The sequence below is a fragment of the Acanthisitta chloris genome, unplaced genomic scaffold (genome assembly GCF_000695815.1).
Source record: "Acanthisitta chloris isolate BGI_N310 unplaced genomic scaffold, ASM69581v1 scaffold12390, whole genome shotgun sequence".
NCBI lineage: Eukaryota > Metazoa > Chordata > Aves > Passeriformes > Acanthisittidae > Acanthisitta > Acanthisitta chloris.
The window spans coordinates 55,685-80,420 of NW_008651182.1; the positions used below are offsets into that span (position 1 = coordinate 55,685).

General features: G+C 39.9%; 1 protein-coding gene across 1 annotated transcript in view; it reads right to left on the reverse strand.

The window, feature by feature from the left end:
* PHF21B (PHD finger protein 21B) overlaps nucleotides 1-22,678 on the reverse strand; it is a gene marked incomplete at its 5' end in the record, with an annotated part of 39,381 nt that extends 16,703 nt beyond the window's left edge. Inside the window, 5 exons of the mRNA XM_009072148.1 lie at nucleotides 1,604-1,655; nucleotides 6,750-6,872; nucleotides 8,571-8,921; nucleotides 21,716-21,808; nucleotides 22,662-22,678. Coding sequence (XP_009070396.1) covers nucleotides 1,604-1,655; nucleotides 6,750-6,872; nucleotides 8,571-8,921; nucleotides 21,716-21,808; nucleotides 22,662-22,678 — 636 coding nt within the window. The remainder of the gene's footprint in view (nucleotides 1-1,603; nucleotides 1,656-6,749; nucleotides 6,873-8,570; nucleotides 8,922-21,715; nucleotides 21,809-22,661) is intronic.
* Between the last annotated feature and the right edge of the window lie 2,058 nt (nucleotides 22,679-24,736).

The following is a 24,736-nucleotide window of genomic DNA, read 5'->3' on the forward strand; positions in this document are numbered from 1 at the left end:
AAATGAAGTCCTCTGTTGTAAGCATAATTTGCACTTCAGCATAATTTCAAATGTTGTCCTATTTTCCTTAGACAAAGAAAACATGAACCAGTCATCTTTTGCACTTTTTGGATTACAAATCTTCTCCAAAAATTGCTGTAGCTTTTTGATTTCCATTTCAATCCATTACCATTAAGGGATTAAAAATGCCAATGGCTTAAAGTTTCTTTAAACTGCTTTCAAATTCTCAGTCACTGGGACATTAAATGATTTTCTAAAATGCAGATTTACAGAGGAAAGACTGAAAAACATCAACAAGAGCCACAGAAAACCTGCTGCACATATTGAGGAGACCTCACAATTCAGATGCTATTTTCTCCCTAACTCACAGCCTGTCTTAACACAAAGGAATAGAGAATCTTAATAAAAAGAAATCAAGCTGCAAAATGGTAGATATCCCTTGAGTCAGCAAGGTATCTAAGCATATGCCTAACTCCAAAGCACATAGAACTTAAACTCAGTGTCCTAAGTATTCTGCTGACTATGGTCCAAGGGATTATCGTCAGTGACAATTAGCATTAACATTTTTGGTGATCAAGAACCCTTTTCAGTTGACACAGATGCCAGCTTTGTCTCCTTATACCAGTGGGACCAGACCAACCTGTCTTAGCTGAGCATGTAGCTAAAACACATCAGGCTGTATACTTTTCCTTAAAAATAGTTGTATCGTCTCAGTCCATGAGAACTAACCCATTCTGCCAAGAATCCTCCAACTCATCTCACACCACTGGCAAATTTGAACAAACACTTTTTTCTCCCTCTCATCTCTACTTTCAGAACAAACAGGCTGAGGCAAAGAAAGGTACAAATACTCTAAGTCTTATCAGGTATTTTTAGAAGGTTGGGTGTTATTCTGTGGAACTCCAGAGATGATGGACAATTAACCCAAAACCTGAAAGTCCATCTCACATGGGAGAGACCAGAGGGCATGCTTGCTGCAGCCTTTGAACCTCACAGATTCATCAACCAGCTCAGTGCTAGGCAGAGCTTTTGCAGGCTTTTTACTTCACTATTATCCTCCAGTTGTTAAGACCCTTCCAAGGGCCACGGTGACTGAGTGAGCCAGCTTATGCCAAGCATGCTGATGCTGGCTGCTGAGCCAGTCCTCATGCCCCTTGAGCTGTGCCATGGGATGGGAGTCAGAGCAAAGTAAGGTCACTCTTTATCTTGTCAATGTATATAAAAGTCTGAAGGGAGGGTGTCAGAGGATGGATCAAGCTCTGCTCGGTGGTGCTGAGCAACAGGACAAGAGGCAAAAGGAACAGGAAGATCCACATGAATACAAGAAGGACTTCTTTACTGGGAGGGTAAGAGAGCACTGGAACAGATTATCCAGAGAGGATATGGAGTCTCTTTCTCTGGAGATACTCAAGTCATCTGGACACAATCCTCTGCAGGACCCTGCTTGAGCAGGGGGATTGGACTAGATGACCTACAGGGATCCCTTCCAACCTGATCCATTCTGTGATTCTGTAATAATCACCAATTCTTCTTGACTGCTCTGCAGCCAAGAGAAAGTATTTCACTCAAAAAATGAACTGTAAAACAACATATGCCATCTTACCTTCCAAATGTTCTGTTGTAACCAGTCCTAATGCTACCATGAAGGCAATTTTCTAAGGAAAAAATAAACAGGAGTTAGATTTTCTATGACAATAATCATGGCAAGTAAATAAATAAAACTAGCATTGACAGCATAAACCCATGTGTCTTATTTGATTGCATAGTAATACGAAGAACTTTAATTGAAGATTTGTTTCAGATACGCCTGGTCAGTCACTTATATGACTATATAGACTTTCTCAGTTCAGAGACTTCTGATGCCAATGCTATATGACTCCTGGTTTTATACAGCACATGACCAAAATTCAGTCAATTCAATCAATTAAATTTCATATTGCTAACTGGTTTGTTACTCCACTCTTTAGAGAAGTAATTGTGTATTGTTATTACTATCTGGTTATGGCACTGCTTTTATTGGATGTGAGCAAGCTGCATAAAGTAAAACAAGATATAATAAACTTCCACTGAACTTTACAACACTAAACAAGACACCTGAAGCATATTGAAAGTCCCCTCCCCTCAAAAAAAGTTTCAGAAATTTCTCTTCCCAAGTTACAAAAGGAACACCATGTGCATGAATTATGAAGAGGTACACAGACCCAACACCATGTTTATGAATTATGAAGAGGTACACAGACCCACTGTCTTCCCTCATTGGGAGTGAACAAACATCTTCCACTGACACTGCTGAACTCATTTCGCAGCAAGGAATCTGATCTAAAATATTACTCACAACTCTTGTAAACTATATATGCACAAAACACATCTTCATACTAAAAAATCTTCAAACATGCCAATGCAGTAACAGGACTTATGAATTATGAAGAGGTACACAGACCCACTGTCTTCCCTCATTGGGAGTGAACAAACATCTTCCACTGACACTGCTGAACTCATTTCGCAGCAAGGAATCTGATCTAAAATATTACTCACAACTCTTGTAAACTATATATGCACAAAACACATCTTCATACTAAAAAATCTTCAAACATGCCAATGCAGTAACAGGACAAGTCCTAGAGCAGCTTCTAAATTTTCTGCCAGTGATTTCTCATTGGGAAATTTTGCCATGCAGAAAAAAGTTTTGCTGAAGCTTTTATTCCATCTTCTGATGAAAACTGAAATTCTGCTATGTTGTTCCAAGCCCAAACAGAACTGAACTCCTTGTTTTTCAGTCACATCTGGGGTACTTGTGGGGCCTCAAAGGTCTTTTCCTCTTTCTGCTGTGCTGAACAATATTGTTGGATCATATTACCCAAGTGGCATTTTCATGAGGTGCAATTTCACAGGAGAGACAATCTGACTTTGAAACCTAAGCTATCAGGAAATCCAAGCAAGCAAAGCCCACAATCCAACTCTGATGAAGTGTACAAAGACCATAGGAAGATGCAATTATCATACTCACCCAAAATAAAATGTGTAGATTTAGGTCAAACTGAACCACAGTGTTTAAGCAGTAGAAGGTCAAAACATTCTGTTTCAATCAAAGAAATGTCAAAAGAACACATTTCAACACTTCCAAGTCAAAATTAGTTTGACCTTCTTGTTTTGTGAAAAGCCTGATGACTCAACTTTTCATTTCAGTTCAGGATAAAATCAACTAGTAACTCACCCAGAACTACAATTTCCTTTGCAATTCTGACTTTCACATGGTGAAATTGTGAAAGCAAGCACGTCCTCATTTTGCAGATTAAAAGATCTAACTGTTGGGTGGGTTCTTCAAAATCTGAGGGTCAGGATTGGGCATCGACACCCTTTTTGTATCTGTGAAAATTTATCTGTCAAACAGGTGAACTAACACCCTCATAAGACAGGAATATTTTCTTTCCACAATCTCCTAGCATGTAACTCTTGCTGTAGATTAAAAAATGGTGATGCAGAATTTCATCACTGGCAATTTAGATATATTCACATTGTATTTCTGCCTTCTATAACTGTGGTAATGACAAGTGCATGTGTTCATTTGCATGTCAGACCTTGATTTCAATAACGTTCACTCCTCACATGTCTAAAACACCAGCTAGGCACAGTGGGGGCCCCACACCTGAAGGGAATGATGAATATTTGATCCGAGATCCACTGTGCAGATCTGAGAAGAAAATTAGTCAACTGAGTAGAATTACAAGCTTCACCTCACCCCCATCACAAAGCAACCGTGGCAGGATACATCTCAGCGCTCTGAACAGAAGTAATAACAACATTTAGGTATAGAACCAGGAAGTTGGAATGGTGAATGTGCAACTGTGTTTTCCCAAGGGAGCACAGAATGCCTGTATTGCCCCAAGATTCAACTGCAGGGAAAGCACACGTTTTCTGATGCCTCAACTGGAATTATCTGAGTGCTGGAATGTTTGCTAAACAATTTCCTCTCTTCATGCTAAAATTATTTGAATACATATCTAATTAAAAGCAATGACAGCATACTTGTTTAACACACAAAGAGCCTTCATAACTGGACTGGATAATTATCTTACAATTAAACACAGGAAGGGTTAGCTTTTATAGGGATTTGAAAAGTGGTTCCTTGTAAAAAATCCCAGTAGAAGCTGTATTCTTTTTAACAAGTATTTAAATGGAAGGTGTATTTGGTTTTATGGGTTTTGCTATTTCACACTCCTGTGGCTCGTTGGATTCAACTCAAAATACGACTTCCACTGCAATGCTTCCCTCTCAATATCACAGGGTCTGTTGCTTCTCCTCTGTGCAGGAAGCTGCAAAACCAAGGCTTCAGTTTCTCTAGAGTTTCAATCCAGGCCTGACATCAGAATTTTATGCACAATTGCCATGTGTCTCTTGTATTTCTTAGGTGGGCTCAGAAACAGTGGTAGCTAAATGGCCAGCATTTATGTCAAGCAATTTTTCTTCTAAATAAAAGCTTTCTAGAATGAAAATGTTGCCAGAAATATAAAAATTTACTGATATAAAATTCTGAACAAGGTTTAGGGAGAATTATATTTCTTTCTGTGCTGAACACAGGTCCCTCTAAAAAAAAACAACAAACAAATCCCCAAAAAACCCCAGACCCTCAGGCATTTTCTCCCCAGTGAAGCAGTTCCTTTTTGAAATTCTTTCATTTGTTTACAGTAGCCATTCTGGTGGGAGAAGACCCTCACTGGACCCATCACTCTTGGCCTCCAGCCCCAGCTGAGCCCCACTGCTGATGGCAAGGTGTGGCTGGTGAGTTCCTTCAGACCCTCCTCAGTCCTGGGGGGAATGAACCCTCACAGCTCATATCCCAGGTGAGGGCTCTGATCCCTGCTCCTGGTACACCTTGGGTGGTGCTAAATCTGTCAAATCCAAGTCTGTCAGGACTAACGTCTACGCAGAGTCATACTGGACTTCCTGCCTCAGTTTTGTGCTTTGAAGATAAATACAAGTGTGGAGAGAAGTGCCTAGAGTGCTTATTTTCTTTATAAAAATATCATGGCATCTTTGCAACTCTTTGCTTTAAATGTAATCATCTGTTTAAAAGCCATGAGTGCTTGTAGAAATACACAGTATGTCTTTTCATGAGGCAAAACAAAGATTTTCACAAAAGCATTTCATTTTGTAATTACATGTTCTATTTATGTCATTACATGTATTTACACTAATTATGCTGTTAGTTCTAATTACACTAATTGCATAAATACATGATAATCAACTGAAGTTTACTTTCAAAGAACAAAAGAAATTAACGCTAGACCTACCTATTTATGGCCGTGAAACAAATCTATGAAAAGAAAAGAACTGTCATACTTAAGGGCATAGCTTCAGCATCCTACCCAGAAAATAGAGCTTGCTGAGACCTCCAGTATACAAGGTAGGAACAATGATTGAGGTTAGGGAAAGGTTGTCAAGATATCTAGTTAGCAATGTAATGAAAAGCTCATTAAATTTATGAATTCATACCAAGAAGTGTACCCAGTCCCATTGTCTTTTCCTGCATCTCTCTGGAAGGCTTGCTTGATATTCTCTCCATGAGGATAAGTTACAGGCAAAGAAGAAGGGATGTATTTTTCCTAGCATTCTGTTTTTAAGCAAGATTTACTGGTGTTTCTGCCCACAAGGTACTACACAATAAATAAGCTTTTGGAAATACCTGCCTAAACAAAACAAGACTCTGCAGTGGCAATGAAGATTCATATGAGGGTCAGATTTTAGACTTGGGAGATTTCCTAAGCATAGTTCTGCAGAGCTTCTGCGTAAAGCTGAGATATTCTGGGCTGAAATATTTATCCTTAACAGTGTTTTAACTATACAAACCTCTTAAAATGGTAAAACAAATGACCACCCACATGCCTCAAGTGACATTATACATTTATATCGCAATAATCCTCTTAAACCTACAGCTCCAAGGATGCCTTTGTGCTACACATTTATTAGACTAGTGAGGTTAAGATTTCACATGAGCTGAGCATTTCCACAATAGAAGTAGATTTAGTTTGCATAACTTCTCAAATGGCCTCCAAAGTACAGCCAATCTAATGTGAATACATCTGGTCAAAGCCCAAAACATTACAGAGATCCCATTTCTGCTAGGACTTGTAGCTTAGATTTTTAGTTTAAATCAAAAATAAACTGCATGAAAGAGATTCAATCTTACTTAATCTTATTAATAATCTTATTAACCTGCTTTCTACTCTCACTCAGTTTGAAGGATTTTAATGTATTTCACACTAGAATCTGTGTACATGTAGGGAGAGCAAATGCAAGAAACTATTGTTAAATAGGATCTAAAAATTGCAAGATTCATTACACAAGGTGTGAGAGCTCAGCTTACAAAGGAAATGTGAATTTGACCTCTCACACAGCATGTAAACCTGATGTTATTTACTGATAACATAAAAGAAAATACCTTAAGCTTATATCCACCTTTCACAAGAAACCCAGCTACAGCCACAGAAAGTGCCTAGATCATTATGAGACCTACAAGTCCTACATTTTGTGGCACTGGAAGGTTTGAATGCTGCAAACCAAATTTGTCAGAGCACCTCAGTGGCAGGAAATTCACCCCAAGTGCTGTGACTGGGAGGAGAGATGAACAGCTGGCAGAACCATAGGCACAAACAGAGTACTTACGTATGCACACAGAAGGATGTTTTGATTTGGCCCCCACAACATAACCATACTGTAGCTCATGTATTGAAAAATAAAACAAAATTCACCTCTGGATTTTCCTCCTTTTTCTTTTTGGTAGCAGGGGGTCCCTGAGCTGACTCTTCAGGAGGTTTCTTTGTCTCCACTTTACTTTCTGTCTGGGTTTGGACTTGAGGTTGAATAATGATAACCTAAAAGACAATGTACAAATAAGAGAATTCACTACATGAACTTGGATTTTTCTGCCTGAAACCTTTGACTCTTCTTTGAAGGGTTACTTGATACCCCTACAGACAAATTATATAAGTGACAAGCCAAAAGTATAAAAAAACAGATACCTAGGTTAGCCTTCTTAATCCATACTTCAGTTTCTAAAAGTTAATTTTTATTGGTGCATTATAAACCTACTGCAGCCTAAGGGAGTCACAGGATCAGTGCCTCTGAAAATTAGGCCACTTTCTATTTAGAGGACTTCTGAAGCTGGCTGAGCAGCCATGCTTTAGCACTTGCGTTGTCAGTGATTTTAAGGTCTTTAATTTCATTTTGCATACAGGTAGAAGGGATTACTACACATTCCAAACCAATCTGATCTCAGACATACCAGTGTTATTTCAGAGCACGTGAGGTGGGAAGCAAGATCCTCCTCAGTATTATGTAAATGAGATCAGAGTTCAGTCCTCAGTCCTTCGGTGTTATAAGCAGTGGATGTCCGGTTTTCCATACACAAAATAAACTCTATGTGTTTAGAATCTATAGGTGTCATGACACAGATCTCTCATACACACATGTATGACAGTATATCCAGCTGCTCATATTTGAATTACCACATTGTGCAGATCACATTATCTCAGAAGCTATTAAACAAAATGGAATGAAGGACAATTTCTGCCTACATGTGACCTTATACCCATAATCAAAACTTCACGAAGAGACCTTTCCAAGTTCACTTTCTTGATAAAGGCTCTTAGATTTGAATGCTGGGCCTTCTGCATCTATTTCATTGCTAACTTTCAGTCAATGTTATTTAATATTTGGATACTTTATCTCAACTTAGTCACTCTAGAAGTCTCAAGAGCAGAAAAAGGGATGGTTTTCCTAACCAGCAGCAATTTTAAGTAAGAAAAAATAAATTATGTCAAAGAAGTGGGGGAAAAGATGTCTGTTTTTATTTACCTCAAAAGCCATCCTACATCCTGTATTCTTTTTTAGCACTGTATGGGAACCTGTGGTGCCAACAAGACCAAAAGTAGCAGAATCCCAGTAGTAAATTACAGTGAATGTCTGCTGGGTAAATTGACAGCCTTTATGGAACCTGTTTCTGGCATGAGAGTGGTGAAGTTCTTGCATTTCAAAGGTGAAAAGCAGTACAAAGAGGAAACAAGTAATTCATAAGTTGATTTTTTTCCTACTGATTCATCTCCTGATCAGTTTTGAAACCCTGAGCTCTCATTTCATTTGGTCTTCCCCTGGAAGTGCATAAGGGAATGCCTGATTATTTCATATACTCCCACGGGGTCAGTCGATATAACTAGTATTGCTGTATAATTGAAGAGGGAGTCCATAGGAAATCTGAGCCTGCATAGAATTTGGGGATATTATTAGTTAGGATTGGTTTAAGGAAATGGAAGATCATATGGTCCCATTAACGTCAGGCTACATAATGATGTGTTTTGTTCCTAACAAAAAATAGGTTGTACACAGATAAATGTCTATTAGCATCTCTGTGTCCCCTTAAGAATTTGCCCATTGCTTTCTGATTATTTTCCTCAAGAAGAACCACTGCCACCACTCTGCACAGGGTTGTGCACTCCCAGGGGGATATCCTGCTTACATCTGCAACGTAGATCCTGTATTTGATAACCAAAAGGAGATGCCATGAAAGAGCTCACCTTGCTGTCGGCACTAATGAGGAGCGGCTGCACTTTAATGCTGTCATTGACCACCGAGACAGTCGCACTTGTGCTGATAGGAGCTGCATTGCTGGGGGAGGTGGAAATGATGGCGTACGCCACACCTGCACTGCTCAGAGGGGATGAAATAGCTGCAGACTCGGTGACACTTTGTGACTGGCTGTTAGGCGTCTGTACATGGCTGACGGTGTTGTTGGCAGTCGGGAGGGCAGGGCTGGGGTTTTTGATGCTGACTACTGTTGCCTTCTGGAAGGTAGGAGGCTGCTTGGAAGGTTGGTCTCTGCACGGGGAGATAGGGAGGCTGTCTGGAATCAGGGTCTTTGGCCTAACCTACAAAGAGAGAGTTAGACGTTATTAGGCGCAGCCTGACACCGCCATGAACAAACACTGCACACATGCATTCTCCCAGTAGGATCTCTAGTTGCATTAACCATGGAACAGGTGCATCTAGAAAAACAGAATGTAGCAACTGGAAGCAGCCAGCCATTCATTTACTTGTAGATATATTCTCAGCGCTTCTCAGCTGGGTCATTTTGGAGTCCTAAACTCATTGCAATGCAGAACAAGAAGGGAGGAAAAAGTCAATTCCTTACTTTTATTAGCACACATCCATACAAATGTTAGTCAAGTCACATCCAGTTCTCAGTAGGGATGTGTAAGCCAAAGCCTTTGCAAAGAATGGAAAACCCAGACACAATAATTTCCTGTTCCAAAGGTCACAGCAGTCTTCCTATGAATTAAGGAGTGGGAACTGAATCATTAAGGGAGTTGTGAGAAAGCATTTACAGGAACAGTAAAGCATATGCCTATATCCGGGTGGGTTGGTGAATGAACATCCTCACATGTTTAAGACCTGCCATATCTAATGGAGGGAAAATCAACCACACAATCACTCAGCTTACAAAACTATAAATAAAATAGAGAGAGGGATGCAAGAAACCCACAACCATCAAACTTCATGTCTTGTTGCTGTAAGTAAAGAGCTAGTTTGCAGCTGTGGGTGGATTCATAAGGAACTTCCACGGATGGTGAGGGAAACTCTTTGCCCAGCTTTGCAAAGGCTGTGGCTGTATCCAGAGCTATGAATGATAGCTGAGAACAATTGTTTTCAGCTAACGTGATGTGTTTCCAGGGCGGTAATTAACGTCACCCTGTCAACATGGCTCTGCCTTAACAACATGTTAAGTACAGTTCCAGTGTTGAAAATAAATAATTTAAACTGCTTCACATGAAGTTAACTTCACTCCCAGCTTATTCGTTAACACGGCCAGATAAAACAGTCGGTTCCCTCTGTGCTTATTTAGTCCTGTCACTTCTCACACCTTCCATACTGTGAAACAAAATGACAAGTTGTAACAGACAGACATGGGAAACAGCTGCCTGTGTCACTGCGCTGGAGTCTACGGGAGCCCTTCCAATGATGCCAACTTCAATCTTGAGCCTAAGTAAGCAATTTAATGAAAATGCAGGGATTTACTGATGTGCAGAAAATCATCTCTCAAGGTTTGGCCATCATCCTCTATCATGTCAAGGAGGAGCCATGCCCATTTGTCCCTGCAACAAATATTATTGTGAGCTCTTTGTGCTCCTATAATTTGTCCCTCAGTTGCTGATAGGATCCTAACACCCATGAGCACTGCAAACAGGTATCACAGTCACAGTCCTGCTCAGGAGCATCCACATTGTCAGTAGCCATGGTAGATGGAAAGAGGAGGTTTGCCCAAGGTCCTGCAGCAGACTCATAACAAAGCCAGAAAGCAACTGCATTTGGCTCACAATGTTGGTGTAACACTGGAAAGCCTCAGTGACCCACCGTGAAATGGCGCAAAATTAAGCAAAACTCCAACGAACCATAGTCAAGACACACTGACAGTAACTGAAGGGTTCTTTGCTCTTTTTTCTTTTTCCAATCAGTTTATGTAATGATTATCTGACTCATTTAGTTAAGACACCAGACAAATATCCTGGCCAAGTTGTTTAAGGGAGGACTCTATAATTAACTTCATATCCATAATTAGTTAGTGGCCTTATTTTCAAAAGTAGTGCACAGAGGATTGGTTTAAACCCATCTTGTCCCAAGCAGTCTACAAAACTAAGGCTTCTAATATAAACACCAGCTCAGTGCAATAGCAGACATGGAACTTAAGAGTCATTTGTTCATGTCTGTATCAGAGTCAGTGATACAAGCAGATCTTGTAATATCTACTTTTAAATTTTCATAATAATATCCTTTCCCTCACATGTTAAATCCTATATAAGTCTCTCATATGTAAGCCCTTAACAAATCGCTCATGCCTATGTGCTCAGAGACACGTGCACAGAAATAGCATCCTTATCCAGAAAAGAAAGTCTGAGAAGCTTGGTAAAATACAGTTAAAATGTATTACTATGGATAAAACACCCAAATTTATTTCTTAGCTGTTTGGCTAACATCCAAATTCTATCATCTTTCCTTAAAAAAACCCAAACAATTTTCTTGCAAATTAATATCATATCTGTTTCCAACAGAAATACTGAAAACACACAGATAAGCATGTATACATATATAGAAAGAGAATATGGAGTAGTTCAGATCAAAGATTCAATAGAACAGTCACTAAGATCTTTAGAAAAAAAATCAAGTCTGACAAAAAAATCAGCTCAGGAGTTTTTCCAGCCAAAAACTGTCATGTAGTCTACCAGGATCTACCGTATCTGTCACTCTTAATTGCACTTTTATATTTAATCAAAAGCCTAATTAAAACTAAATGCCTATATATATTCCAGCTATATAATTATCTTTTCTACACTACTGCATATATATATTGACTGTCAGATGTAATACCTCAATGAATCCTACACACACACGTAATACACATCCTGCAAGTTGTGGAGGAATGCATATTGCTTTGCTATAAAATAAGCTCTTTCTGCACAGACAATTAAACAGACCTAATTTTCCAAAGTACTATCTTCTTTATAAAGTGCTGCATACTGAAATTATCTGACAGGATTTACCAAAGTGTTAGAGCAGAGAGCATATGCCGGGTGCTTTCTGCCACCGTGTGATACAGAGTAGGAATAGCCGTTTTCATGGGCTAAGCCTCTGCAAACTCTCTGCCAAGTTCAACTAACGTTAGGAGAGCATCTTTATTTGCAATTACAGAACAATAAAAAAGGCTGACTACAAAAAAAAGTTTCAGGTGTTGCTGAGTTAAAGCTAAAATAATTCAAAGTAAAAATAATGTTTATTTCTACAGGTGGGAATCCAAACCAGAGAGCAAGCACAGAAGCCCCTTGTGTTCCAACTCCTATGAATGTTCCTCCCTTGAATATAAATGCCAAGTATAAGCTTTTAATAAACAGCTACATGAGAGACCTTTGGCAGAGTGTCACCTTAAAAACCAAATTGTTACAATCGTCTGTGAGGATAAATGGTGTCAGGTGGGAAGGAAAAAAAAAAGAAGGAAAGAGCTAGCGTGCATTCCTTTTCCTCATGGCAAAACTGCAGCTTAAATTCGGGAGATGAAAGGAGGACAGTGGCACTAGCAGAAGTTTGGAAGTTGACAGTGACTGAAGAAGAGCTGGAATAAAACTAAGGCAGGATAGGGTCTGCATTGCACATGCACAGCATCACAAAGACATCTCCTACTGAAAGCAGCACAGGTTGGATGGCACCAGTCCCTGTCACAAGAGCCACAGAAATAAAAGGCGCAAAAGTTGAGCAAAGGAGAAGAAAAGAGAAAGAATAACAGACAGCATGTATGTTACCAAGTGAAAACTGCAACTGTTGGCGAGTGCTGTAAATAACAATTCTCCTGTAGCTCAACCCTCCTCTCCCCAAGTATCTTTCTTTAACTTCTGACAGCTGTCAAAACAGAATGTGATACTACCAGGGCTCGAAATGCAGAAGAGAGAGCTGTTTCTTGACTATAATGATTTCCCAAACCCGTGTTGTTCTTGAGTTTCCTCAATACCCATAGTAACAGAAACATTTAACTTCAGGCAGTGATGTGCAGCAGCCCTGGTACGTCCCCGACAGCCTGCAGGTGAGCAGACTTTTCAAGAAGATACGCTCAAACCTGAGAATTCACTAGGTGGGGGCTGTCTGCTTTTCAGACACGGAAATAACAGGGAGCCCAGTCCTGTGAGATGTACAAAGTGCTCTTTGGTTCAGCAACCTCTAATTTAATATATTTTAAAGAGGTTCAGATCAGGAGGGAATCAGCTCCTGTGATTATGCGGCTTCATGTATATCCCATATCATTAAGCTCCATCCAGATGTCCCTATATGAAGCTCAAAGGTTTCCATTTCACCAGAACGTCATTCCAGCTCTCAAGAGCACGAATTGTTGAATACTGCTGAGTGGCAGAGGTGGGGGAGCCTGATGTGTGTCACCATTGACAGAGGCAACTGTGATAATGGGCAATCTATTTCCTGAGGTACATCCCACCAGGTGAGCCACTCCCACGCTGTAGTAAACACAAATAAGGTAAAAAGAAAATATCTTACAAAATAAGCCCTCAAGATCCAACCCAAGCAAGTATGGGGGAAAAGGAGGAGGAGGGGGAGGAGAGCACACAATTCCTCCCATCTCTGTGGACAATCCTATGTAGTCCTAAAGGACAGGATTTAATTAGAACAGTTATCTCTGTGCAGATCTGCAGGTGCTGTGAGAATTGTTAAGGGCAATTCTGGTAAATTCTTCTCCTTAAGGCCTAGCAAAGTAGGGAAGTTAACAAGTGCACTTCAATTACAAAACCAAAAGGGATCACTGTGATCCTCCAGCTCACAGGCTGGTCATAGAAATTCTCCCAGAAGCTGAAGACTGATTTTAAAAGAAAATACTAAAGACTTCTTAATGATGAATTCATCATGAGCCCCAATAAACTGTTATAATATTTTATTATGCTCATGACCAGCATTTTACGACAGGGTTGAATTTGCCTAACTTCAGCTTCCAGTCCCTGGATCTTGTTATAGCTTTGTCAGCAACACTGAGAAGCCCTCCCCCTCCCCCTCCCCCGTATCAGATATCAGCTGGATCGTGCTCAGCATCCATCAGCCCTTCATACTGGCAGGGCCGATCTGTATGAGAGTAAATTTTTCAGCTCAACGCAATATCACATTGCCTTTGAGAGAAAGACCATTATTCACACTTTATTTTCACTTCACCCTTGTACTCAGAGCTTAAAAACAAAAACTCAAAATGGATTTGGCACAATTCATATGTCACAGAGGCAAAGTGCTGGGAGCAGCAGACAGAGCTTTCATTCTTGAAAAGCTTTAGAGGATCACACAGAAAACATTAGCAATGGCTGATAAAATGAGTGCAATATGGGGTAATTATATCCTTCACCAGAATGAACAGATGCACACTGACTTCAGTAAGGCTGTGTCTATTCATGCCAGCTGAGGACCAACTATCTCCCTCTTTTTTACTCAATAAAAAATATGCAAAAGAAAAGGTTCTGCATAACTTTACAGCAACATCACTCCCTGAAATCCAGGTTGCCCAACTCACTCGAATACAAGAGTTTCCAGCTAGGTTGGGTTTTGGTTCCTTTCCTGATAAGCTCCTATTATCTTCAGCCTGGTCTGAGACCACAGTCAAAATAAACAGTTTATTTTCTTGCCACAGAGGGAAAACAAAAAAATCACATGTGACTTTTCTTCCTTCCCTTTTACAGCTGTTACACAAAAAGAAGTTATTCTTCAGTGTGTAACATGAGGAAGGCTCAGGAAAGATGACTCATTTTGGTGAATCCTGTGTTCAAACACAACATATTCTCATTCCGGGGAGATGCTAAAGAGCATCTGGAATATTAGCCTGGGAACCTACAGAGGATGGGATCAAATGCAGGGCAAAACCCAAGCAGCTCCTCCAGCCCACATTTCCATCCCTGCTGCTCTAGACAGCTCAGGGAAGAAATCTTCATTTGACCAAAACCAATAGCAAATTTGAATGGACCTCAGCAAGGCCAGAACTGCACCAAGCCCCTCGAAACAACCCCAGGTCTCTCAGTTTCCATGCCATGCAGCCTGAGATCACTCGGTGCTGTTTCCGCATGTATTCAAGTCGCACACACTCTCAGGCATTTTGCACTGTGCTGTGTGCCTGCTGTGCTTTGGTATTTCAATTTGTTAGTCATGGACAGCCAACTTCAGTGTAAAGGTGACACACAGCTAACAGAACCCCTGTGCAATTTTTAAGAAGACAAAGCGATTTCATTTAGTTTTTCTTCTCCTTCAGCTTTGCTTCATACCGCAGAAATGGAAGTTTTGCTGAGAGGGATGTTTGAGTGGGAATCTGCCAGCTCTGCTTTTTTTGTGGATGTTGGCATAAGGCAGTCAGGTGGGAGTTCATTATTAAAAATGTTCAATGTTTTGAACACAAAACTGTATTTTCAGAGGAACTTGACTGACTTTTGTTAATGAAATGTGCATTTTCTCCTCAGTGATACTGCCTGTATTTTCTGGTTTGGCATCACTGCTATTGAGTTGATGATTCATTAAGTGGCCCTTTTCCATTTGTAAAGGGGAAAAACTACCATTAAACCAGCAAATTAAAATCAATATTATTCAAAAAAATAACAAGTAGAGGTTGAAGTTGACAAGGATTTCTGCTTTTTTACCTTCTGCACAATGATTCTGTCCTTGAACATGCAGCTATCTTTGTGCCTCTGAGGAAGGAATTTAATCCTTATTGTTTAGGATTACAATAGAAATATAAAAGCTAGACTGTGATTATACACACCAGTCAATAACTTACTTCCATTCCTACTCTTTTCAGCATTACAAGTCAGCCTGCTTCTCTCACAGATACTCATCTATGATTAACTTCCTTCAATTTAAATATAAAGTGTCCATGAAGCCTTTAGGCACAAACGTGTGAACATCTGCTTTCCTCCTATCCTATACTTCCATAGGCAAGCTCTGGACTAATCCATGCAGCTGGGCATTCACTGGACTCAAACACTGGTGTCACTTTAAAGACCATGGATGTCACTGCTTTGTACTGTCCATCACTTTAAGAGCTTTTGTTGCTCCTAGACTACAATAACAGCACATTATAATGATTTGACCAGCCCCAACTCATTTACGAGCCAAAATCAAAAAACTTGGAAGGCAAAAATAATAATAAAAATAATGACAAAAATAATTTCTGTCTGCTGACAGTCTAAGCAGGACAGAACCATACAAAATGTTGAGACACCAGGAGATGAAGGGTTTAAGGGACAGGAAGCAGCACAGTGAGTTCCTCCAAGCCTTTGCTGAGGCCCTGCAGACAAAGAAAACCTTCCTATCCCCCTGTCATGCAGCCACAACCTTGTACAACTGGCCCAGAGGCTCAGAGACCAAACAGCACAGTCCAGATCCAAGTCAGACATGGATCTGCAGACACATCATTTGCATGGATGCAAATGGCATCAGTGGAGAGAGAGGACTTTTCTTACTTTATCATTTGCTGCTACTCCACAATGCAGCATTTGACATGGGGAAACATGAGAGTTTTCAACTTCGAAAAAGGTACCACATCAAGTGTTATAATGACTTGAATGTTTCTTGAGGTTTGTATGGATACTTTAGGCCTCTATGTGCAGACTGGCTTGGAGATCTGACTTCCATGGAACTCCTTTTCAAAATGCTGTTCTCAACCTTCTCTAAGAAGTAAGAGCAAAAATCCATCACTTTCTACAATAAATGTTTTCTATGCTTAGTCTTCTGACAGAAACACATAGTGGCATGCAATTCATAGTAGCATGACCATAAAAAAGAAGCAAACTGGTAAAAAGGAACCCCAACCAGAACTCTCAGCTGCACATGCTTCTTCCCAAAGGGAAAGGAGAAGAAATAGCTTACAACAGATGTTAATCTTTGTGCTTAACACATTACTGGAAGGTGCTTCAAATACAGTGACAAGCACAGTACAAAAGTTTATATAGAATAAACCAGATAATAACTATATTTATTAAGGGCTACATTTTCAGCCAGGCCCCTGCAAACCCTTTTAAGAAGTGATTTTGCATAGGTTTTCTGCATGTATACAGTCAATGAATATTAAATACTGCTGCAGAACCCTTAGCTTGGTTATATACCATGCTGATTAAGTTACCTTGAATTAGATTATCTCTCTTCTCTTCATCAGCATCCCAACACATCCCCCTGGAAGCACTGAGGGTTATATACCAGAAGGGTGCACAACATCCCTTAGGGGATTACAGTCTTTTCCCCCTCTGATATTTTAATAACAACTTTACCCAACTCAACTATTCTTTACTCAAACAAACAATAATGTGCTGTTGTGTCTCCACTGCACAATTCTATGTAACTTTTTACACAAACATGTATGCCTGCTAGCTTCTTTTCTAGTTTCACAAAATACTGACTTATATTTAGTAATAAATTTTCCATTTTCCAATAGCTGTGGCTGTTTTAACACAATACACTCAAAAATAATGATTTTTATTTTTTTAAAACTTATGATGCAAACGGAGAGAGGCTTGGCCACAGACCAACCTGGTAACATATTTCTTCTATAGCACACAGTGACATTACAAAACTTGAGCTCTGTCTATAGGAGTTGTTTTCTTTCCAAGAAATCTTCCAGAAGCCCTATCCCCAAGGAAGCCAGGAGCAGTGGCTAGTTTTGGTACACACAGCAGCTACCAGTGGAAATGTGCTCATGAGAAATATAACATGAAATATTAAACATGGGAACATGTGAATAAGTTTCGGGGGCACTGATTGAAAAACACAAGTTTCACCTAAAGTCACGTGTGTAGCTGTTTCTTTTCCCCCTAACTTGTGTGATAGCTCCACTTCAGGCATCTGCCATGTGACTCTGCTCTGCTCTAATCAGCAGTGTCATGAGCAAAGCCATCCCAAGCCCTGCCTTCAACCAGGGCTGCAAAAATAGGTCAGGGAAATAGCATTATAATCTGATTTAACTGCTATTCAGAGCATCACAGTCTCTCCATTAATTTGAATGAGAATTGGACTGGGCCCAAATTACTGACAACAAAATGGGAGGTTTATTTTAATATCGTCACTGTTGCATTTAAAATCTTCCAGCTGAAGAAGAGAAAATAAGATTTCCCACGTGCCTTCAGGTGGTTACAGTGCAACTTAAATGTGTATGTAAACCAGTTCAAAACAGACAGAATGTCTGCACTGCAGCTAGAAATTGGAGCCCAACCCAAGAGAAGACCATCCCCTCCTTAGAGCTGATGGGTGCCATAAAGCAAAGGAACAGCTCAGGAGTACCAGAGTGCATCACCCTGTGTTTGACTAGGGGACTTCCAGCATTTCCTTCCCAGAGTGCAGTGCAGAGCCTGCAGTTACAAAGCATCTCACCCAGCTGAAAACCTCAAAGGCCAAAGTAAGAAGAGAAAGACTATCTGGAAATAACTTCCCAAACATCACAGCTCATAGCAGAAACTTTAGTTATTTGATGAAAGCAAAAATAATTTCATGTTCTGCAAAAAGAAAAATAAGATAAGAACAAAGGTCTGCCAAAGAGGCTTGTTTTGGCAAATAATGAATGCCTAAAGAAATATTGTTTGTATTGTGCAATGAACTTGTAATTAATGTTTGTTTGCTCACCATTTAATAGCAGTTCTGCACTAAGTGATGGGATTTTGCTGCTATTTGTGAATGTGCAGATTTTGAAACTTCATTCCCCATATGGAGGAGCTCCCAGGGGGTCATATCATAAACCCATTCAAATGAACAAAACAAATGACAAGTATCAGTACAAATGGGGGAGATGAGGGAGCTGTATGAATTATTTTATGCAAGGATTATTAATTGCCTCAGTTTACTTATGTGGTATGGTTTTGCTTGACTGCATAGAGGTAAATCAAAGAGGCTTTCTATCCAAGAAAAAAGAAAGCATCAAAACCACAAAACTCCTTTAGATGTGGGGAGGGGCCTTGAAATGGAGGAGTCCCCTCTTTCTTTCCAGACAGCCTGGACAGTTTTTCTGTCCAAACAGCCTGGCAATGTTTATGCCTCTCATGATTATCTCTAAATCTAAAGGGAGTCTGAAATCTCAAAGAAGTGATGAGACTGGCCAAAAGGAGAAACGCCAGGGAGCAGTTGGTGTAGTGTCAAAAATGCAGACACTGACCTGGATTTATCCCACATCTCGACATGCACCTGGAACAGAAGTGCAATCTATCCAGCTAAGTGTGAAGCCACTTCCAGAAGACAATTCAGAGACAAGCAGACTCCTAATATGGCAGGAATCCCAAAAGGGATCCACCCAGGGGTTCCACCTCTCCACAGACATGAAGACATGAAAAGAGGCAGCACATACAAACAAGATTAAGGCAGCTCAGGTAACTGCCATTGCTCCTACCTGCACTTATATGAGCTACACCTAGACTCACCTGCCTGAGTAAATAGGCAGGCATACAGGTGGGCTTAATGAAGCCTTTGCTGCTCTGGTTTCATCACTGCTAGGCCTGTACTCGCTTCACTGTTAAAACAAGAATTGGCAGAGATGGAGGTTGGGGAAGGTGCAGTGCCTTGCAGGACAAGATTCAGCCGCAGGTAACATGCCAGAGTGGGGACATTGCTCTGCTTTTGTACCTTGTGTGAAATGCTACAGGATTCTTCATAGAGGAGTGATGAACATTGTTCTGTTTTGAAAAAGCAATCCCTTTCATTTGCTGCTACATAGGCACTCAAAGTAAAGGTTTTAGCAGACACCAAACTCAGCTGGACTCCACTTGTTAGCATGCCTAGGAGATGGGAATTTGCCTTGCAGAAAGTCAGTCCTAGAATGGCAGGGTTGTGCCAGTAACTCAGAGCAAGATACAGGGGCCTTGCCTGTCACCCAGGGGGACAAAAGGAGGTTAGTAGTCAGACTGCTCTGTAAACAAATCTGATGCAATAAAGCTGAGGACATGGACTGTGACAGGATTTAATTCTGCACAATTTCCAGCTCCTACTGGATAGGAGATAATATACACCCTGTAATTTCCAAAATAATTTATAATTTGGTGCTTGTTTTCTCAAAGGTATGAGGGAGAAGAAGGAAGAGATGTTCTTGACCATAACACCATAGTATTACGTGGCCTTGCTTCCTGGCATTTTTATGTTTCCATCTGAAGTTTCCAGTTCTCCTGGATCTGAGATTCCTATTGATCCTCAAAGTTTGCAGAGATGACTACACACTCCCCTTACAGTTCTTACAAAGGAGAGGTCAGCAGTGACACAGTGCTGCAGATCACTTACAGTGGCCCCCCAGGCCACTTGCATCCAGCTGTATGTGGGCAATGACAGCTTTCCGTCACTCTCATCCATGGCTGCATTAAATATATTTTCAAGGCATTTGACTATTTACTTAGAAGCCAAACTTTCCACTTGTAGATGAAAACCTGACCTCTCCAAAGACATCAAGCAGAAAGCTTTGATGGGCAAAGGGAATTCCCCACTAGGAAACAATGTGGAAATTTTAAACTTCTCTGTAAGCTTGGAGAGGGAGAAGAACACAGAGGCCATGATGAAGTGCAAAGGAGGACTGGCCTGTTGCTGAAGAATGAGGCATTGGCCTGTGAAAAAGCCAGAAAACATTCAGAACATAAGATGTACCCCTGATAATATGGCCCAACATACAGCTGCCTACTTCATTTTCAGTTTTGTCAGAAATGAGATTGCTACATGGTTATTTCCCATACTATCTACATGAAATATTCACTAAATAGAAAATGTAGTGAACTATGGCTCAAGGCTGCTGGGGAAGCGTTGGTGTTTCATTAGTATTAAGTATGATTGCATAAACAGGCCTGAAATTGAAGCTGTACTAGGAAGGGAGTGAAACAAAGTGAGATGCAAACAAAAATATTGCCATGAGCTAAACAGCAAGACAGAAAGGATATGTGCTCTTTTCAAAAAGTTGAGGAAATCAGCTTCCTCCACTTTTTCCAATTCTTCAAAATTGAATCTAGCACTGAATGAAAATTTTTCTACTTAACAAAAGCATTGATGCTCCTCTAAGTGCAGCATTTGCAATGCCATCATCATTGCTGAGACATAACCTTAATGATAATTTACACCCCTGTTACAGGTCTTTCAGCTGCTCTTGAACCTCATCTATTTTCAGGAGCAATCTGCTCGTCTTTGACACCCCAAAATGGCAGAAATCAAAGTGTTATTATGCTGTAAGAACAACTGAAAAGCAAAGTCTTGAACTTGATAAGAAAACTATAACCTCCCTTTATGTTCACAATTCTGCCTTCCACAAAATGTAATTTAGAGAGAGAATTTAAGAACTTTATCTTGGAAATACTCCTTCGTCCAGATTTAGCTCACAGATCTTCCACTAGATTCTGTCACTAAGAAAATATTAGGAAAATATAAAGGAACAATAGTAAGAACACACACAACATTGACTTAAACACTAGGAAAGTGTTCATATATGAGAAATAGACCTCAAAGGGCCACACAGGGAGAAATATATTTATACTTAGCAATAATTAATATGAAAAGCAAAGCATAGAACTACAGCAAAGCACTTGTTGAAAAGCACATCCGAAAATGTTGAGAAAGAAGGTTGAAATGGGGAACATGGTTATAGAAACAGCGATGGATGTTCAGAAAAGAAAACACAGTTTGAAAATATTTTAAAAACCTGTGACTGTAACTCTCACTCTTATCCAGAAAATCTTGCCTCGGTCTAACTAACCTGGGTTACTTGGGCCCAAACTTAATACTGGGATAGACAAGGATAAGGCAGGTAAGTCAGTAAAATATTGGTTTAGGCTAAATATTGGACAGGTTCATACTTCCACTGCTTTTTTTAAATTACAGAATTGCAGATTTTCACTTCTGTGATTTGTGATTCATCTTAGAAACCATAAATTTACAGTCCACCATATGTACTTAGTTCTTCCACAATGAATAGACATGATTTTTATAGCTCTTCATTGTGATAACAGTACACTCCCAGAAGAAAACGGATTTAATTTTTTTTCATGTATTGAAGAACAACACAATTCTGCTATTCAGCTCACTAAAGGTGAGTCTTTATTCAGCAAAATGAGTGTGCTGACCTACCCAGGCCTGGGCACCAGACAGGAACAGAGTAGAATACATACAAAATGACACAAAACCCCCCTTTGAAACTATTTTGTACCTGAGGTAGCACTGCTGGTCCTTGTCCTGCCAACCTCTGCAAGGAGCTGACCTGAGGAACCTTAATGGGCACTGCAGTGATAGTTCCCAAAGTCTGTTGGAAGAAAAACAGGTGAACAGAGCTTAAAACATTTGCAAAGAATCTCTCCGACCCAGCAGTTCTCCTTCCAGCTCTTTGGCTCTTCCCAGCTGCCAGGCTGAAGGTTGCCTAGGCACTAGCTTGTTTTCAAAAGGGATCTGAAATGTGCCACAGTGAAACTTCAACACATACATTGGTAAGATGACACATTTCAGGGTCACAGAGAGAAGTTTGCTGTGCCTTAGTAAATAGTAAATACTGAATTATTAAAATGGAAAGCTACCTATAAAGCTACTAGAGCACACTGCAACAACATTCAGCTAAGATGACATCCATTTGAGCCAACTAAGCAGCTATTACTATGCATGTTTATTTTCACTGGTCACCCTTCTCTCAGTTGTATAACAAATTTATTCAAAGCTTATTTAAGATAGGATAGAATCAACAGATAGCTTACAAATTTAAGACTGGCCCATAGGTCTAAAGAACATAACTAACATTTCCTCTTCAAGCTCTTTCATTCCTTCATCCTTGGTTACAATTCACAAAATCATAGAATGGTTTGGGTTGGAAGGGACCTTAAATATATCTAGTTTCAACCCCTGACATCAGCAGGGACACCTTCCACTAGACCAGGCTGATCCAAACCCCATCCAACCTTGCCTTGAACACTTCCAGGGATAAGGCAGTCACAACTTCCAATCAAAAGTTCATATTTTGGTTAACTGGCCAATATTCTTAAGCCAAGGTTTTATAACTTCTATCTAACATTTCTTTATTGCTGCTGGGACAACATGGCAATATAAGCAAGTAGATGATTGTCATCACAACAGCAAGAGACACTTAGTCACTGATCACAAAAACTTACCAGACTGCTAGAAATAGCTGAAAAGGAGAGAAAAATAAATTGAACAGAATTTCTCTAAATTTAACTCTGCATGAAACCAAAGTTTTGGATCACATCCAGTAAGATAAAGTATGCTAATATTACCTCAATCTGGTAATGAAATTTGTCAATAGAAAAGAAACTAGAATACGATCGGCTCAAGGAAAGTGAAACTGTGCCATGTCTGTGCCAGTATGTTCTCCTCAGACCTCAAGCACAGAGTGGTAAAAGAGTCTATTTCATTCTGTCTCCTGTATTTGATAAGAATACTGAGCATTTTCAGGCAGAATAATTTTAATAAACTTGTTCTAGAGAGTTTATATTTTTAACTCTGCTACTCCTCTTGGAGACATTTGGGGGTGTGATGTTATATATTCAGCAAAGATTAAAATTTGCATAAGATTTGCCCAAGTTAAACAACAAGGAGAGCTGAACAGTTCTAAAGACGCAAGACAATTTATCTTGAGTACTCGTGGATAATGAGTACCCTGGATTATCCATAGAAAAATATACTCCATTAAAATTCTATCTGCAGCCAAAGACAGGGAGGGAGAGGGACAGGGAGATCAGTGTTTCCACCCATGGATACCAGAACAAGTAAGTTATACTTTCCTGCAGAAGTAAAGGTACTGGCAGCAGGTTGAGAAACAGAATGGGATATTTCCACCACAGTTATCCTTACAGGGTGACACATGGAATAAAAGCATTTGGAAGGATACTATTAACTATCTGAATGAATTCCTTCTTTGCCCTGTCTACCATGTAACAGTCCCACACACTGGGAAGAACAATGTGATGAACTCCTGGGGAGAAGAAGAACTTGAGCTACCACCTGCTGCCACTGTCACTTATTAGACTTCCTGCTTTATATTAGCATGAACCATAACTAATTCAGCCCAGATATTTGCTTTGTAAGGTGAATACCAACGTTAACTTTCCAACCCATGCTAGAGAAATGGAAAGTATATCACACATATGATCTGTATTTTCCCACAATCCCAAAATGAGATTCCTTTCAGCATGCAGTGAAGTCTGAGGTTCACCTGGAAACATCAGGGGCATCACAACTTCTCATGGGCTGCACATATGCTCTCTACACAAAGCTAAAACAACAAGTTCTTCATTCTGCAAGGTTGTGCCTCAAAGCATAGCTGCTGCCTCCAGCCTTGCAAACACACATTCTGATATCCCTAGTCCTACACACACATGTATTTCCAAGGCTTTTCAAACTGGACAACATAATACATGGTGGTTGCAAAGTGGTGTTTGGTCAAAGGTTGCACTCAATGATCTTAGAGGTCTTTTCCAACCTTAGTAATTCTGTGATTCTATTAAAATACAAAATGCTGACAGTGAGAGAAATTGATTATAAAGATAAGAATCTAATCACTGCAAGTTAGGTAAGATACAGTTATTAGTTGTTAAGATGCACGAAAATTCCATGTCTGAGCAACAAATCTCTTTTCTTGTACTACTTCAAGTACCAATGACAAATTGAAACCTCAACCAACTGACCCTGTCTGGAACAGAATGCCTCTGTCCTGTAAGGAAGGAGCTCAGCTCAGCCTCTGAGTGCACCATTGGGTCAATTCTGGCTTAAGTTTCAAAACACCAAACACTTGAGCCAAAAGGAATGGTAATGAGAGAGGAAACAAGAAATGTCATGATGCTGCACTGCACTGTTCTCTCAGCTTCACTTGAAGGCAAAGCCAGGATGAATTGTCTGTAGGTATCAGAGAAATGAACTAGCACCAGTTCTGTCACCTACACTCTCAAAAAATTCATCAGATTAATTTTCCTGAAGTAAGAGTTCTGCAGAGATCTCAAGAGAACAGAAACAAATTATGGCACTCTTAGGTTATGAAATTTTCAGTGACAAAGATGCAGCCTCCTGTTTACAAATGGTTTTATAGTAAGCATCTGTTATTTAATATTCAAGGAAACAATCTCAGTATAGAAATCATATGACCAAGGGAAAATTCAAACCTTTAACTCACATTAATCACAGCACTATAGTGTGTTCAGACAGAGAGATATCTAAGAATCTATTTTACTTT